At 57.2% G+C, this 13,342-nt stretch overlaps 1 protein-coding gene across 1 annotated transcript; it reads left to right on the forward strand.

Annotated features, from left to right (window-relative positions):
* Positions 1-3,349: 3,349 nt before the first annotated feature.
* Positions 3,350-11,849, forward strand: LOC137860094 (uncharacterized). The gene is made up of 2 exons (XM_068689899.1): positions 3,350-4,590; positions 11,044-11,849. Exons 1-2 carry the CDS (start codon positions 4,113-4,115, stop codon positions 11,217-11,219), a joined length of 654 nt encoding a protein of 217 aa, XP_068546000.1. The 5' UTR covers positions 3,350-4,112; the 3' UTR covers positions 11,220-11,849.
* The last annotated feature ends 1,493 nt before the right edge of the window (positions 11,850-13,342 follow it).

Raw genomic sequence — 13,342 nt, forward strand, 5'->3', positions numbered from 1 at the left:
CAGCTCCTCCTGCCCTACACATCCAGCCTGGACCACAGAGGAGGTAGAAGATGTACAGGCTGGCAGCTTCTCTCTGCAGGTCCCTTCAAGGGGCTTCGGGAGGTGCTGGACTCCAGCACCCAGGCTCACCTTTGTGCTGGGTTCGGGACAGCCAAGCTGTGAGTGGAGAGGGCACGGACACAGAAAACCCAATGCTTTCCCACCTGCTGAGATGATGCCTTTCTGTTCTGTTGCCAATAGCTATTAGATTTACCCATAAATAAGCCCTGTAAATAATATTCAGCTATTTTTATCTGTGCTGTGGCCAAGCAGCTCTTTCTAGGGCTGCAAAAAGAGCACATATTTCCCTCCTCCCACCTCACCTCCACAATTACCCTGTTGTTTTTCACTTGGGAAATTTTCCCCTCTCTCTCATGAACCTTTTCACACGGGGTATATTTCTGTGCACGTCTTCAGCCTCTCAAATCCACTGACATTTTTTAAGGTAGGGAAGAGATGGAGAATAAGCCAAGCTGGCCATGAGATGGTGCCACTTGCAGAGTTAAAATCCCACTTTGTTTACCAGACAGCAGACAGGGAAGCGCCTTCCTAGGCACTGTACTGGCGTGTTCACGGTGGCATTTATTATTACAATCTGCTTCAGCTTTGGCTGCATGAATAATACACGATTAAAAAAAAATAAAATGTTTTAAGTAATTTTTATATATAGATAGATAAAGATAGCTCATTCTGATTCATTTGCTAAAAACTGCTGCTGTTCCTTGTTTGTTGTTTTGTTTTGTGTTTTTTTTCAGGCAGAAATTACTGGGCAAAAGGAGAGGACTGGAAATCAAGGGTGAGCCTGTATTTCATGACTTCTTGTCATGCAGAAAGGTGGCTGACAAAATGTTGGGACCACGAGGATGGGTCTGGAGGTGGTGTGGGGGTGAAGGTGCTGCTCTGGGTGCCCAGAGGTGCAGGGAGAGCATCCGAGCTGTGAGTGTGGACCCCATCCTGCTTAGAGGTAAAACCCAAGTGGTTTGACGTTCTCTGAAAAGTCTCCCTCAAAATGCAGGTGGACAGAAAGGAGGTGAAGGTGCTGCAGGAAGGGCTCACCCCGATACCTCTCCACCACTGCCTTGGGTGCTGCAGCCGGCTGCAGGGCTGGGAGCATGGTCAGATCTCCACCAGGCACGTGGCATCTCCACCAGGCATCAAAGTGATCCCAGGGATCAGATTGATCCTGCCTGCATGGAAATAAAACACTGGTTCTGTCACTAGAGTTACGCAGAGAGTACGACATCAAATAAAAATACCAGGGAAATAGCCGAAACAAGCACTAAGCATCCATCACGAGGGACAGGACCTTTCCTGACCCACTAAAACATTATTTGTTCTTGTTCCCAGAGGCCAAAACACTGCTCTTCTGCATGAGATATGTGTGTCATTGTCTATGTGTGTATCCCTAAATTCGATTTGTCCAATTGCATTAGGACAAGCAGCTAATTCTGAAATTCATTTTGCTCCCATAATCAACCCCTCTGCCAAACGGCATTTGGGTGGAATTGTAGAGATTGTGATTTTTATTTAAAGTGATTGATCGAAATCATTAGTAATGTTCCCTAAGTGGAATCCATGGCAATCCTTTTAATCTTCCCGCCATCACGGGAAATGCAAACATTTTTTTTAATAACAGAGGGTTTGAAATATAAGGCTATTAAAACCTGCTCTTTTATATTTCTCCCTGCTCTCTCCCTCCGTAATGGGATGGAAATCGTAATCACGGAAATAAAGCCTCCCCTTCAGACAGGAGATGCAGAGGGTGTGTAATGAACAATTAAGCATCTATTTAGTCGTTTTGAACCGGTACGGGCATTAATGGCAATGAAAGAGGCCAACTTTACTTTCACTGCAGGGAAACACAAGAGGTGGAGGGGTTTTGGTATTATCCTAAGCCCTTTAATGAACACAACGCCTGCAGCAGACCTTGGGGGTCCCCCAAGTGCTTCTCCAGCTCCTTCTGAGCACAGCCCCCAGGGCTCTAACCCCAAATTACCTGGCTTCAACCCAACTTGGGAATAAAAGGGTGGTGGGAACCCACCCGGGACAGTGGCACCTCAAGCCCTGGGTAGCAGCGAGCCATGGGGATGGCTCAGCCCCTCTGGATGCTCTCCTTCCTCGGGCTGATGTGCTGGTGGTGCCATGGCAACTGGTGAAATACAGCTTCAGAGCAGCGTCAGGCCCCAAGGACAGCTGGCAAGCCCCGTGGGTTGCCCTCTCCCCCTGGGGACCCCAGCCAAAAGATGTGTCTCCAGAGTGGGGAAATGCCAGGCTGCGCCACGGCACCACTGTGTGGAGCTCAAAACTCCCCTTGCACTGAGGAGCTTCTGTAAAGAAATAAATCTTGCCACATTTTCCCTCTTGGACAGATAAAATCTGGCCTGGCGGGTCATTGGGACCTAGCTTGTGTACAAGGGTGGGGCAGAAAAGCCTTTTCCTCCACGTTTCCTTTGCTCCTGGGCTGGACAATCCATCCATCACCCACCTGAGCCCTTGTGATCTCACTGTGAGGGTGGGATGTTTCACTTCATTCTCTGCCCTCCCAACCTAAATGCATCTGGTGGGACTGCAGCTGGTTGGTAGCACAAGATAATCCTTAAACCTTTTGCTATTACTCCTCAGAAGCCCCATTTGGCTGCATTCAGGCCTAACGTGATTTCCTTGCCCTCCCGGCAGCTATTCCTTACACGGTGAAGCTGCACACACACACACACACAAGTAGATGTGAAAAATGGGGCTGTGATTTATTTTCACCTCCAAATACAGACGGACAATGTGCCCTCTCTAAGATTCCCTCTGTTTGAAAAAAAAAAAACAACAAAAAACAGTGCCTTCCAATGGAGCCAGCACCCCAGTGAAATCCCATTGCCGAGGTGGATAAAGGAGATTCGTATTCATAGACGATCCGGAGAGGCTTAAAACCAGCACCGAAGCAACCAGCCCGGCTCTTATTGAGCTCACCAGGCAGCGGGACACCCGGGGGCTCAGCTCCCTACGAGCCAGCATCCCCCTGACCCCAAAACTTAGCGGGGCAGGGGCTTGGGGAACAGCACCGGGGCTGGCGCAAGAGCTCGGGGGAGAGCACGGGGGCTGGTGCAAGGGCTCAGCACCCATCCTGCCTTCAGCATCCGTCCTGCCATCAGCACCCACCCTGCCCCCAGCACCCCTCCTGCCCCCAGCACCCCCCCTGCCCCCAGCACCCCCCCTGCCCTCCTCCCGGCAGCGCCCCGCCTGCCGGCACCGCAGCTCCCGCACCCCGGCCGCGCTCCGCGCTGGCTCCGGAGCCGCTTTGCAAGCCCCGGGGGGTTTTGTCTCGGCTCGGACAGAGGGGTCGGGGGGTGGCCCGACCCCAGGAGGAGCCCCCCGGTGGAGGCGGCTCGGCTGCGGGAAGCAAAGGGGGGGGGCGCGGGGAGCCGGGCGCGGAGGAAAGCCAGGCGGAGCATCCGGGAGCCGCTCCCTCGCACAAGTCCCCGAGGGAAAAGCCGAGGCTCGGCTGCCCTCCGGACAGCGCCGGGCTCCCTTCGTTCATTATCTACCCGGGATTTGGGCTCCGAAGGGCTGGGAGCGGGAGATGCTGGCAGAAGTTGCAGCGAGCCCGGCTGGCGAGGACGGGGGCTGAGCGGCTCCGGAGCGCAGCGGGAGCAGCTGAACTTTGGGGTTTTAGAGCCACCCCTTTCCCCTCGGGGGTCTCTCCACGGCTGCTCACGGCACATCGCAGCACCCCGGCCCGCTGCTCCTCTCCCCGCAAGGACAGGTACCCGCGAGGAGAAGCTGGAGGAGGGCAGCTTGGCGTCTCCTTGCCGGATGACCGAAAACACCTCCCGGAGCCCGTCTCCCCGGGTTTCATCAGCAAGCGGAGTCGGGGAGAGGGAGCCGAGGAACAAAAATGCTGCTGCTCAAATTCCTTCCAGCACCTGCTGTTTCCCAAGGAACTCCGTGCCCCTAGGGGCTCGCCGTGCGCCTGTCCCGGAGTGAGGACCGATGGACCACGGACGCATCCCGACCGGGTCGGGTAAGAATTTGCTGTTGAGAAACCTTCCCCAGCAAGGCTTCCTCTGCCTGGTTTGCAGTGTATGGTTCGGGGTAAGCACGGCAGTTTTTGCCTGTTTCTTTCCCTTTTAAATCTCTCGGGCTTGGAGATCTCTTTCCTCGCTGCAATTATGATCATTTGCAACATCAGTGCCATCAAAGATTGGAGCGCTTTCCTCTCCCAGATCCTCCCCAGCGTCAACAAGACTCTGAATTTGGTACAGCAAGTGGAAGCCACCACCAGCTCGGTGGTAAGTGTCCTCCAGGACCCCGAGCAGGACAGCTACCTGTCCAACAGCCAGTCCATGAACTCCAGCAATTTCACCGCCGGCCTGGACCACTTGTTCCAGTACTCGTACTCGGACAATGACCAGCTTTACAAGGAGTACAAACCCCCTCCTCGTGATGCCATCCCCCTGCCCAAGGCTGTCCTCTACCTTCTCATGGCAGCCCTGGTGGTGGTGGCAGTGGCGTACGCCATCGTCGGGCACCTCATCAAGGACCTCGTTCACGACTTTATAGGTGAGTGTGGGCATCATCACGCCTTTGGGGCGAAAAAAGCCTGGTGCAAATGCCTGCCAGATCTTTTCCTTGGATGTGGGTGAGTTTGAGACCCTTGCACATTTATGAGAGTGTGACTTAATCCCGTGTGCTGGGCTCTCCCAGCTGAGCTGCATGTTGGCCAGCTTCCTTGAGGAAACCCTTGGACCCCCTTCCTAAAAAACACTGGGCTTGTGCATGCGTGTGCATGTGTATAAAGGTGTACCTGAGCGTGTCTGTGCTGTGAATGCTTTCCAGCCCCTTGGCCAGCTTTGCCTGAGCTTGGATTAGAGGTCCCTATGATGAGAAGTTTCATGGCAACAGATAGCTGGGTACGGGATCACAGCCCGCCGGTGTGCTGTGCAAGGAACCTGCAATGTGAGCTCAACGCCGTGGTAGGCACAGCGCAGCCACAAACTCCTAGGAAACACGGCTCGGTAGCCTTGCTCCCCTACACAGCGCCTAGCACAGCGATCACAGCCTCTGGGGCTGCTGTGACAGCCCTGTAAAATGATCTTGAGAAGAGTGTGTTTGTTTTTTGTTTTTTTTTAAGAATTGGCCTCCTGGCTCTTTCGGTTCCTCCTGGTGCTGACGGATGAGGTCCCTCATCATTGGAGACCCGGGCTGGATGTGGGAAGGCAGCGGTGCAAGCCCCCAGTGATGCTCTCACTGTTTGCCCCATAGCTTGCACGGCTGGTGGCACCGAGCCCTAAAATCCCTGGGGAAGGATGTCCCCCTGCAGGGCATCGGGGCTGAAACCCCTTTGCTCACCCCTTGCCCCCAGCCAGGGACAAACCCCCTGGCTCCTTCTATGTGGTGGGAGGGAGATCACACTCATCTGGAGCAAAGTCCCCGTGGTCACTCATGGTTCCCCTTTATTTCCCTGCTCCTGGGGCGCAGGGGCTGCACCCCCCAGAACACTGAGCCTGCACGGTGAGCAGCTTCTGCTCCTTGCTGGTGAAGCCCTTCAGGCAGGAGGTCCCGGTGTGGGGACAGATATTTGGGACAGGAGGGGGACAAAGCTCAGGATCTCGCGTGAGGCTCAGCTCTGGAAAGGGCAGGGAGCTGCTCTGGAGAGCATTCTCCCCCCCCACCCCCAGCTGGAGGGAACAAAAACAGTCTTCAGGTGTTATATTTAACACTTAATCAGCAGCTTTCTGGGGCTGTAACATCGCCCAGATCTGCCGCTCAGATGACTTAACGTTGCCTCCCCGACGAAGGTAAGCAGCAGTGACAACACCTAAAAATACACGCTCCTGCCCTGAGGCGCTCGGGTCAGAGCAGGTGCCCCCACGCTGCTATCTGCAGCCCCGGTGACCTTGGGCAGAGCACGCTGGGCACCTCTGGCTTCTTCCTCTGCGTGGGATGGGGTGAGAGGGGTGTCCTGCCCCTTGCAAAGCCCTTGGCTGCCTTTGCAGAGGGATTCCCAAAGCCAGGGTTGAGGGAGAGCAGGGACAGAGCTGGGGGCTGCCCACGTCGTGTCTGGTCGGAAGCAGCCTGTCCCAGGTGGGATGCCTCTGCTTCCCATGCCAGGCTCCATCCCTGCTCCTGCAGAGGTGGCATCTCCCCAAATTTGGGTCAGAAACCCAGCTGAGTGCCTGTCCCAGTCTCGGTGTCCGGGGCTGTCCCATTTAGCCCTCTGTGCCCATTTACAACGAGCCAGCCCTCGGAGGGGAGCAGGTGAGGCCGTGTTTGTCCCCACCGCTGAGCCTCAGCCTTTGAGGTGAGGGTTGCTTTTGAATAAGTTTGCTTAAAACGACTTTTGGGGCAGGACAGAAGGACGGGGGGACAGTAAATCAGAAGGCGGCCTATTAGCTGCTCTAACACACTGCCCAGATTTATACCCTCAGCAGCAGCTCAGCCCTCTGCGCTCAGCGTTTCTGTGCTAATCATATTGAGAGGGATGCAGAGACAGATGGAAATAAGATGCCAAAGGGCTGGAGCCTGTTTCGGGGAGATTAAAGTGTGAATAGTTAATCACTGCTTTAAGCATCCCCTCAGCAATGTCAGGGATGGTTTTGACTCCTCAGCAGCAGCTCGCAGGGCACGGCTGGTGGTTGGAGCACTGCCCAGCTCCTGGGAACCCCAAAAAGTGCTCGGTTTGGGATGGCAGAGAGGCTCCTTGGTGCCTTTCCCATGTGAAATCTAAGTGGGCATTTCTTTAAAAAATTCATTGAGAGCTTGGCCTCGTTGGTGGCCCCACAGCCCAGGGGGACAAGTGGTGCTGCGATGCTCAGCGGGCTGGGGAGGAGCTGGAGCTCTTCCCGGAAAGACCGAGGATGTGGCCGAGGATGTGTCTGGAGAGAAAAAGCACTGGGCAAAATCCCTGGGAGAGCTCCAGCAGCAAGGCTTCGGGGAAAAGGCTGTGATGGAATAAAGTGGCCGACCCCAGCTCTGGATTCCCCAAATTCATCGGGTGCCTCCGTGCAGGGATGGAGGCGAACCCCTGTGGCAGGAGGAAGGCTGCTGAGTGCAGATCAGCCCCGGCTAAGACAAATCAGGCTGAAGCCTTCGGAAAGCAGCTTAACTCGGAGCTGCCGGAGACAGCAAGTGCCGGCTTGGCAAATTACAAGGCTGTCGCCAACGTAGGGAGCGCCTAATTACTGCAATCCTCGGGAATCAGCCCGCCCTCCCTCCTCCAGCCCCAGCGGTTCGCTGCAAATCGCCCTTATTGAAACGCAAAATAAAGAAAAGGGAAAAAAATAAATAAATTTTTAAAAAGTTTGACTGGAAACAAAGCAGTTGCCATGGGGACTGCGGCGCGGGTGATGCCCGAGGAAGGCACGGCGCTGTCTGCAAGGGAAGGAGCCGCGGCTGTGCGTGGGAGCCCGTGCTCCGCCGTGTCCCCCAGGTAAACCGAGGTCTCCTCTGCCTTGCTGATCCCTACGGGACACCTTGCCCAAATTCCTTTGGGAATGGTCCCAAAGCAGAGGCAGGGCAGGCTCTTGAGGGGACAGAGCTGTTGGTGGCTTTAGGACTGCTCAAAACCCCAAGCTGTCCTTGCGGCGGGGTCTCTCTTTCCTTTGCCCTCTTGCCCAGTAGCTGGATTTTCATTTTCCAGCCTTATCTCCGTCCACCACATTTTTTGGGCTTCTTTAGGAAGCTGTCTCCTCGAACAAAAGAAATCGTGCATGAACATCTCGTGGCTGCAAATAGCCGCTGGGTGACCCTGCGTGGAGCTGCTGTTCCCCTATATCGGTGCTAACCCACCCCTGGCACTCCCCCCTGCCTCAGTTTCCCCTTTGGGGTGTCTGTCCAGCTGCAGGGATGGACACCCATGACCTGACATCCATCTGTCCGGCTGTGGCCAGCTCCTGCCCCGCTGCAGACCCGTGGGTCAGGACCTGCTGCCAAAAAGGAGCCACTTCTGCTCCCGGCGCTGGAACCAGGGCTTTTTTAGCAGCTGTTTTCACACCCAGCTCCATTTAAAGCAAATACAACCTGAGCACGAGGCTGATTGTTCATCTAACACATTTCCCCTTCCGCTGCTGGTTTCCATCTCTGCGGGGAGCGTGAACATCTCACCCGCTGGGTTGCATTTCAATTTCAGCCCTTTCCCTGCTCCCTCTGCTCCTCTCCCGACCCCAATTCTCACCCCGGTGAGAAACCCCTGCTCTATCGAGGTCGCAGCCAGCCCCGTTTTTGTGGCACCTATCGTAGAGCACAGCACAGATGTCACAGTGCTAACATCAGAGCGAAAGTGCCTCTAATAGGGTCAGATTCAAACTAATTACAGAGAGAGAACAAGGGCTTTAGCCCTCTGAAACCAGCCTGAGTGGCTGTGCGGGCTCCCCGCAGCATCCCCAGGGTCCCACAGCTGGGATGCTGCCTCGCACCGAGCCAGGGAGCACAGGGCACTTTGTGCCACGTCGCTCAGCTATTTAGGGAGCGACGCCGTCCCGCAGCTCCCGATGCAGCAGGGCTGCCCTATCTCCGCTCCCCAGCTGCTCTGGATCAATGGCTCCGCATCGATCCCCCCCCAGCGCCGCGCTTCCACCCTGCCAGGCTCCAGCAGGCGCCCGTGGGAGAGCAGGAAGGGGGCTGAGAGCCAGGTGCTGCTCCCCCAGCCTGGCTGGAAAGTCACTTTGTCCCTTTCTCTTTGATCTGGGGTGTTCATGGGGGTGTTGGTGCATGCCTGTGTGCCTTGAATTTGCAGCCCGGCCCCTGTTAGGGGGGCTCCTGTGTGTGCGTGCAAGTGCTGCAGCCTGGTTTCCTCGCTTCCTAGCTGGACCATGTGTAAACGTGAAGGTTGACTTTGCTCCAAAACAGGATTTTGTTTTCCTCTTGGTGGCAATTGTGTTCATTTTACATTGCTCATGTGCTAAAAATTTATGTGATGGAGAGAGAAATACCCATCATGATGCTAAGGGCCTTACCTACCTTCAGCCTGTAAGCACCGTCCCTCAGCTCCCGGCTGCTCAGCACCCTTCATGAGCTGGTTACAGACCCTACTGCAGCATTTATCATAGGAGATTTCTAACTTGTACTTACATATGATGTGAGGTTCAGCACCCCAGCCCCATCCCCAGCCCCATCCCCAGCCCCATCCCCAGCCCCATCCCCAGCCCCATCCCCAGCCCCATCCCCAGCCCCATCCCAAAAATCCCCCGCCAGCTCCACGCGGGGCCTCGCTGCCCTCCCCGGCTCCCCCCCTCCACACACGGCAGGACGCCGCAGCTACAGGCCGCAAATGGCCACAAATAACGTGTAATTGTGTAATTACTTCACTCCTTACTTACACAGTCAAATCATAAAGGCATCGCAGTAAATACCCTCTAATGACAGCCTAATTACATCTTCCTGCAGATTACCGGGTAATTAGATCCAGCAGGCTCCAGAAATAATTCCCAGGGAAGCGGCGGTTCGGATTAGCGCGCACAATCCTGCCCGCACGCACCCGGGGAGCAGACCGAGCACCAGCCAGCGACGTCCTCTTGGGAGAGGACGTGCTGAGAGCCTTTTGCCGAGCCCTCCCAGTGCTCTCCCCAAAAATCCCCTTCATTTCTCCCTTTACCTCTGCCGTGTCCTGCTCTTGCATCTCATGCTGCCCACACGCATCCCCGGGGGCTCGCCACCCGGCCACCAGGTGCCACCTCCCCTTGCCCACAGGTGCTCAATAATATTTTCTTCTCCTCCCACTGCCTTCACACCCTCTGCATCCTACAGTCCCCGGGATGCTTCGGGACCCCTCACCCAACTCTCTGAACCCTGGGCTGATTCCCCATCCCCGGGTCTTCCCAGCCAGGCCAGCTCCCACCGGAGTTTTAGCACTGACGTCAAGGAAAGCGTGCCGAGGGCTTTAATAGTATTTGTGGGAGGCAAGCTCGTTACTGCCTGCCAGCTCCTCGTCACGCCAGGCGAGGGCTGCGGCTGGCCCAGGTGCTCACAGGGGCAGGGGACACCCACCCCTCTGCTCCCCCGCGGTGGGCTTTGACCCAGCTGTGTCTTCAGCCCTCATCGCACCTGGGACACTGCCCAGCTCCTCCCTACGTGGCTGTGATCGTGTTCATCCCTCGCCCTTTCCACCCCTGTTTGGTCAGACCAGGAACTGGGGACCAAATATCCATCCCAGAGAGCATCCTGGTCACCCCTTGGAGATGTTTCCACCGCCACTGTGCCCTCCCCAGCCCCAAGGACACCTCTCCCCTCACCTGGGTTTCCCCACCTTTGCTTATCCCATTTCTGGGGCTCTCACCACACCAGAAATAACAGGTATTTGGGAAGCAGCAGCACCTGCCTCCCCCAAACCACAGCCCCTCGTGCTGCAGGGGATGTCCTGGTCACAACACCATCCAGCAGCAACCCCTGGGCTTTGGGGGAACCAGTCACCCCGGGTGCAAGCCACGTCCCCGGGGCAGCCCCACAGCACCTGACGGGGGTTCCAAGCCCTGGTGCGGCCGTGACACCCTCTCGTGGTGCTTGTGTCCCCTGCCACAGCTCCCAGCTGCTGGCTCAGCCCATCTTGCCTTACTTATTTCAGCTGCAGCCACGTCTGAATGTCACACGGTTACCTCCATTTGTGACAGCCAGAGGCATGGCACAAAGCACCTCGCCTTCCCGTGCAGGAAGCCCAGATGCACGCCCTGCTTCGGAGATGCTTAGTTTTAATTTTCAGGATTAGCAGCATGATTTCATTTGCCTGGGCCAGGAGGGCTGCCAGAAAGCGGCAGCTTGAGAAACGGCACAGTGAGGAGAAAAGCAATAAAATAAAAAAAAATAAAAAAATTGTGGCAAAAAGCCAAAAGAATGGTTTTCGGGTGGTGGGAGGGTGAGGGACCCTCCTGGGTGTTAGCACCTGGAGGTGGAGATGTGACGGAGGATGGGGATGGAGGATGAGGATGGGGGATTTCCTAATGGGCACGCTGGGTTTCGACTCTGGGGACACCCCGAAATAACCAGGGTCTCTTTTTCTGCTTTTCCCTCCTCTGTCTCCAGACTGGATCTTCGGCCCCAGCCCGGACGACAACAGCAACAAAAGCGACGTCAACTGCATCAGCAGCAGCCTTCATGAGATGGGCGAGGGGCCCGAGGCGCCGCGGCGCCGGGACCGCCAGCCCCACGACGTGGCCATCGCCATTGGCGAGACCTGCCAGCTGCCGCAGCAGACATGACCGGCGGCACGGGACGCGTGGCACGGATGGGGAAGGACCAAGGGAAACGTCTCCGTGGTCCCCTCTCGCCACCGGCAGGACCGTCGGGGTGGACAGACGGGTGCTGCTGTCCCGCAGAACCCCTCACAGGGATACAGGGGGACAAGCAGAGGGGGCGGCTGTCACCGTGCTGTGGGGGCGAAGTGCTCCCTGTCCCCGCTGTGCCAAGCCCTAAGGACATTGCTGGGGGGGGCAGGAGGGCTCGGTGGTCCCACCCCGGTGGCTGCCCGTGGGTCTGTGCCCTCCTTTTCTTCCCTGTGAGTTGTGAAAAGGCAGCTGGAGAAATGCACCGAGGGGACGGAGCTGGAAGAGGGACACGGCAGGGAGGGGACGGGCGGCGCTTTGGCACGCCCTTATCCTGTGTTATGGGGACGGGGTGGTGAAAAGGGCAAAGGAGCAGGCAGCAGACAAGGAGAAACGGGGGTGTCCACCCAAATCCCCGCTCACAGCCCCCCACAGCCTCCTTGTCCCCCCCCGCCGTGCTGTCTGTCCCCCGAGGCGGACAGACAGATGGACAGGGCCCCACCTGCAGCCAACCCAGCTCTTTGGGGCGCGGGGGGTGGGGGGAGGCCAAAATAAATGAATAAATACGCCTGGGGGCCTGATCCTGGTCAAAGGCAAACAGCCCGGCCTGAGGCAGCTGGGGCACCCCGTAGCAGGGCCAGGGCCTCGCCCAGGACCTCACCAACCCCACAAAAGCACTGATGGGGCTGTGGTGCCACTACTGGGGGTGCTGGGGGGAGATGGGGGCAGTTCTCTGTGGGCTGGGGGTGTCACTGCTCCCCTAATTCTGTGTGTGTGTGTGTCCCTTCCCTGTGAGGTAGGGATATCCCTGCTAGGCCCACCACGCATCCACTGACGTTCAGGAAGGATTTGGGGTCCTGGGGAGGTGCCGGCCCTATTGGGTCCCAGGAATGGGGTGGCAGCAAGTGGGCTGGGGAACATGGGAGGGTCCCAGGGGGACAGGGTGTAGTTTGGGCTGGCTGGTCTCCTCCTTCCCCTGCCTGTTCTGCATTATGGGGCTGGGTATTGGGGTCCCCCAGGACACTTGTGGCCAGGTCCCTGTGTCACCCGCTGTCCTCGGAGCGGGATGTGAAGGAAGGAGCCAAGCTCCCTCCTGTGGCCGCCAGCTCCTTCCAGGCCTCCTGAAGCCCGGACCCCTCCACACGAGCCTGGCGGAGCAGCAGAACGGGGCTCAGGACCCCAAAAATGTGGCAGAGAAGGAAAAAGGACGAGGTTGTCCTGCGAAGAACGCAGCAGAAACTGTGCTGCACCCCCGGGGTCCCCACTGCAGGCCCCACACCAGAGCTGCAAGGGCAGGGCTGGCACCTGGGCCTCCTGTGCTGTTCCTTTGGGGACAAAAAACATGAAATGGGGCAGAAGAGGGTCCCCACCCTGGGGACACAGCCAGCTGTCACCACGAGGGGTGGCTGTGCAGCACGGGGACATCTCCAGAGGTCCCCAGCCTGCACCCAGCATGTTTTAACCCGCTGCTGTTCCTGCTTTTGGTGCTCGCAGGGGGTGTCCTATCCAGCAGATGTCCTTCTATCCAGCCCCCAGGAGCGGGGCAGCACGGGAAATCCTGCCAGAGGCCGTGCAGCCCTTGCTCGTGCTGATTTTCCCCCAGTCCTTATCTCCCACGGCCTCTTTGCAGCGTGTTTACTGTAATTTTCCCTTTAAACGCCCCGTGGAAAAAACAACAGAGGCGTGCTTTTAGGTCAGGCTGGGCTAAGACGATAAAAGCAGATTAATTTCTCAGAGGAGCAACGCAGATTTTTCTTCCTCTCCCCTCCCACTGGGGACCTGAGCGGGGTTGGTGGGCAGGAGGTGGTGAGGAGGTGACCCCAAAAGGCCAGGGGGTGCCCGTGATCACCCAGCTTTTGGTGTTACCCTTGGGGGGGGCGTTGAGCAGGGTGTCCCCAGCCCCATAAAGGAACAGGGGGGACATTTCCTAAGGGACAGGTCACAGGGGAGGAGAAGGTGGCACATCTGGAGCATCCTCCCCAGGGGGGGCACAAGGCAGGGAACCGAGCCGGGAGCCCAAACCCACAGCCCGTCCTCGTCCCTTCATCCCTGCAGAGCTG

Source organism: Anas acuta, chromosome 8, assembly GCF_963932015.1.
Source record: "Anas acuta chromosome 8, bAnaAcu1.1, whole genome shotgun sequence".
NCBI lineage: Eukaryota > Metazoa > Chordata > Aves > Anseriformes > Anatidae > Anas > Anas acuta.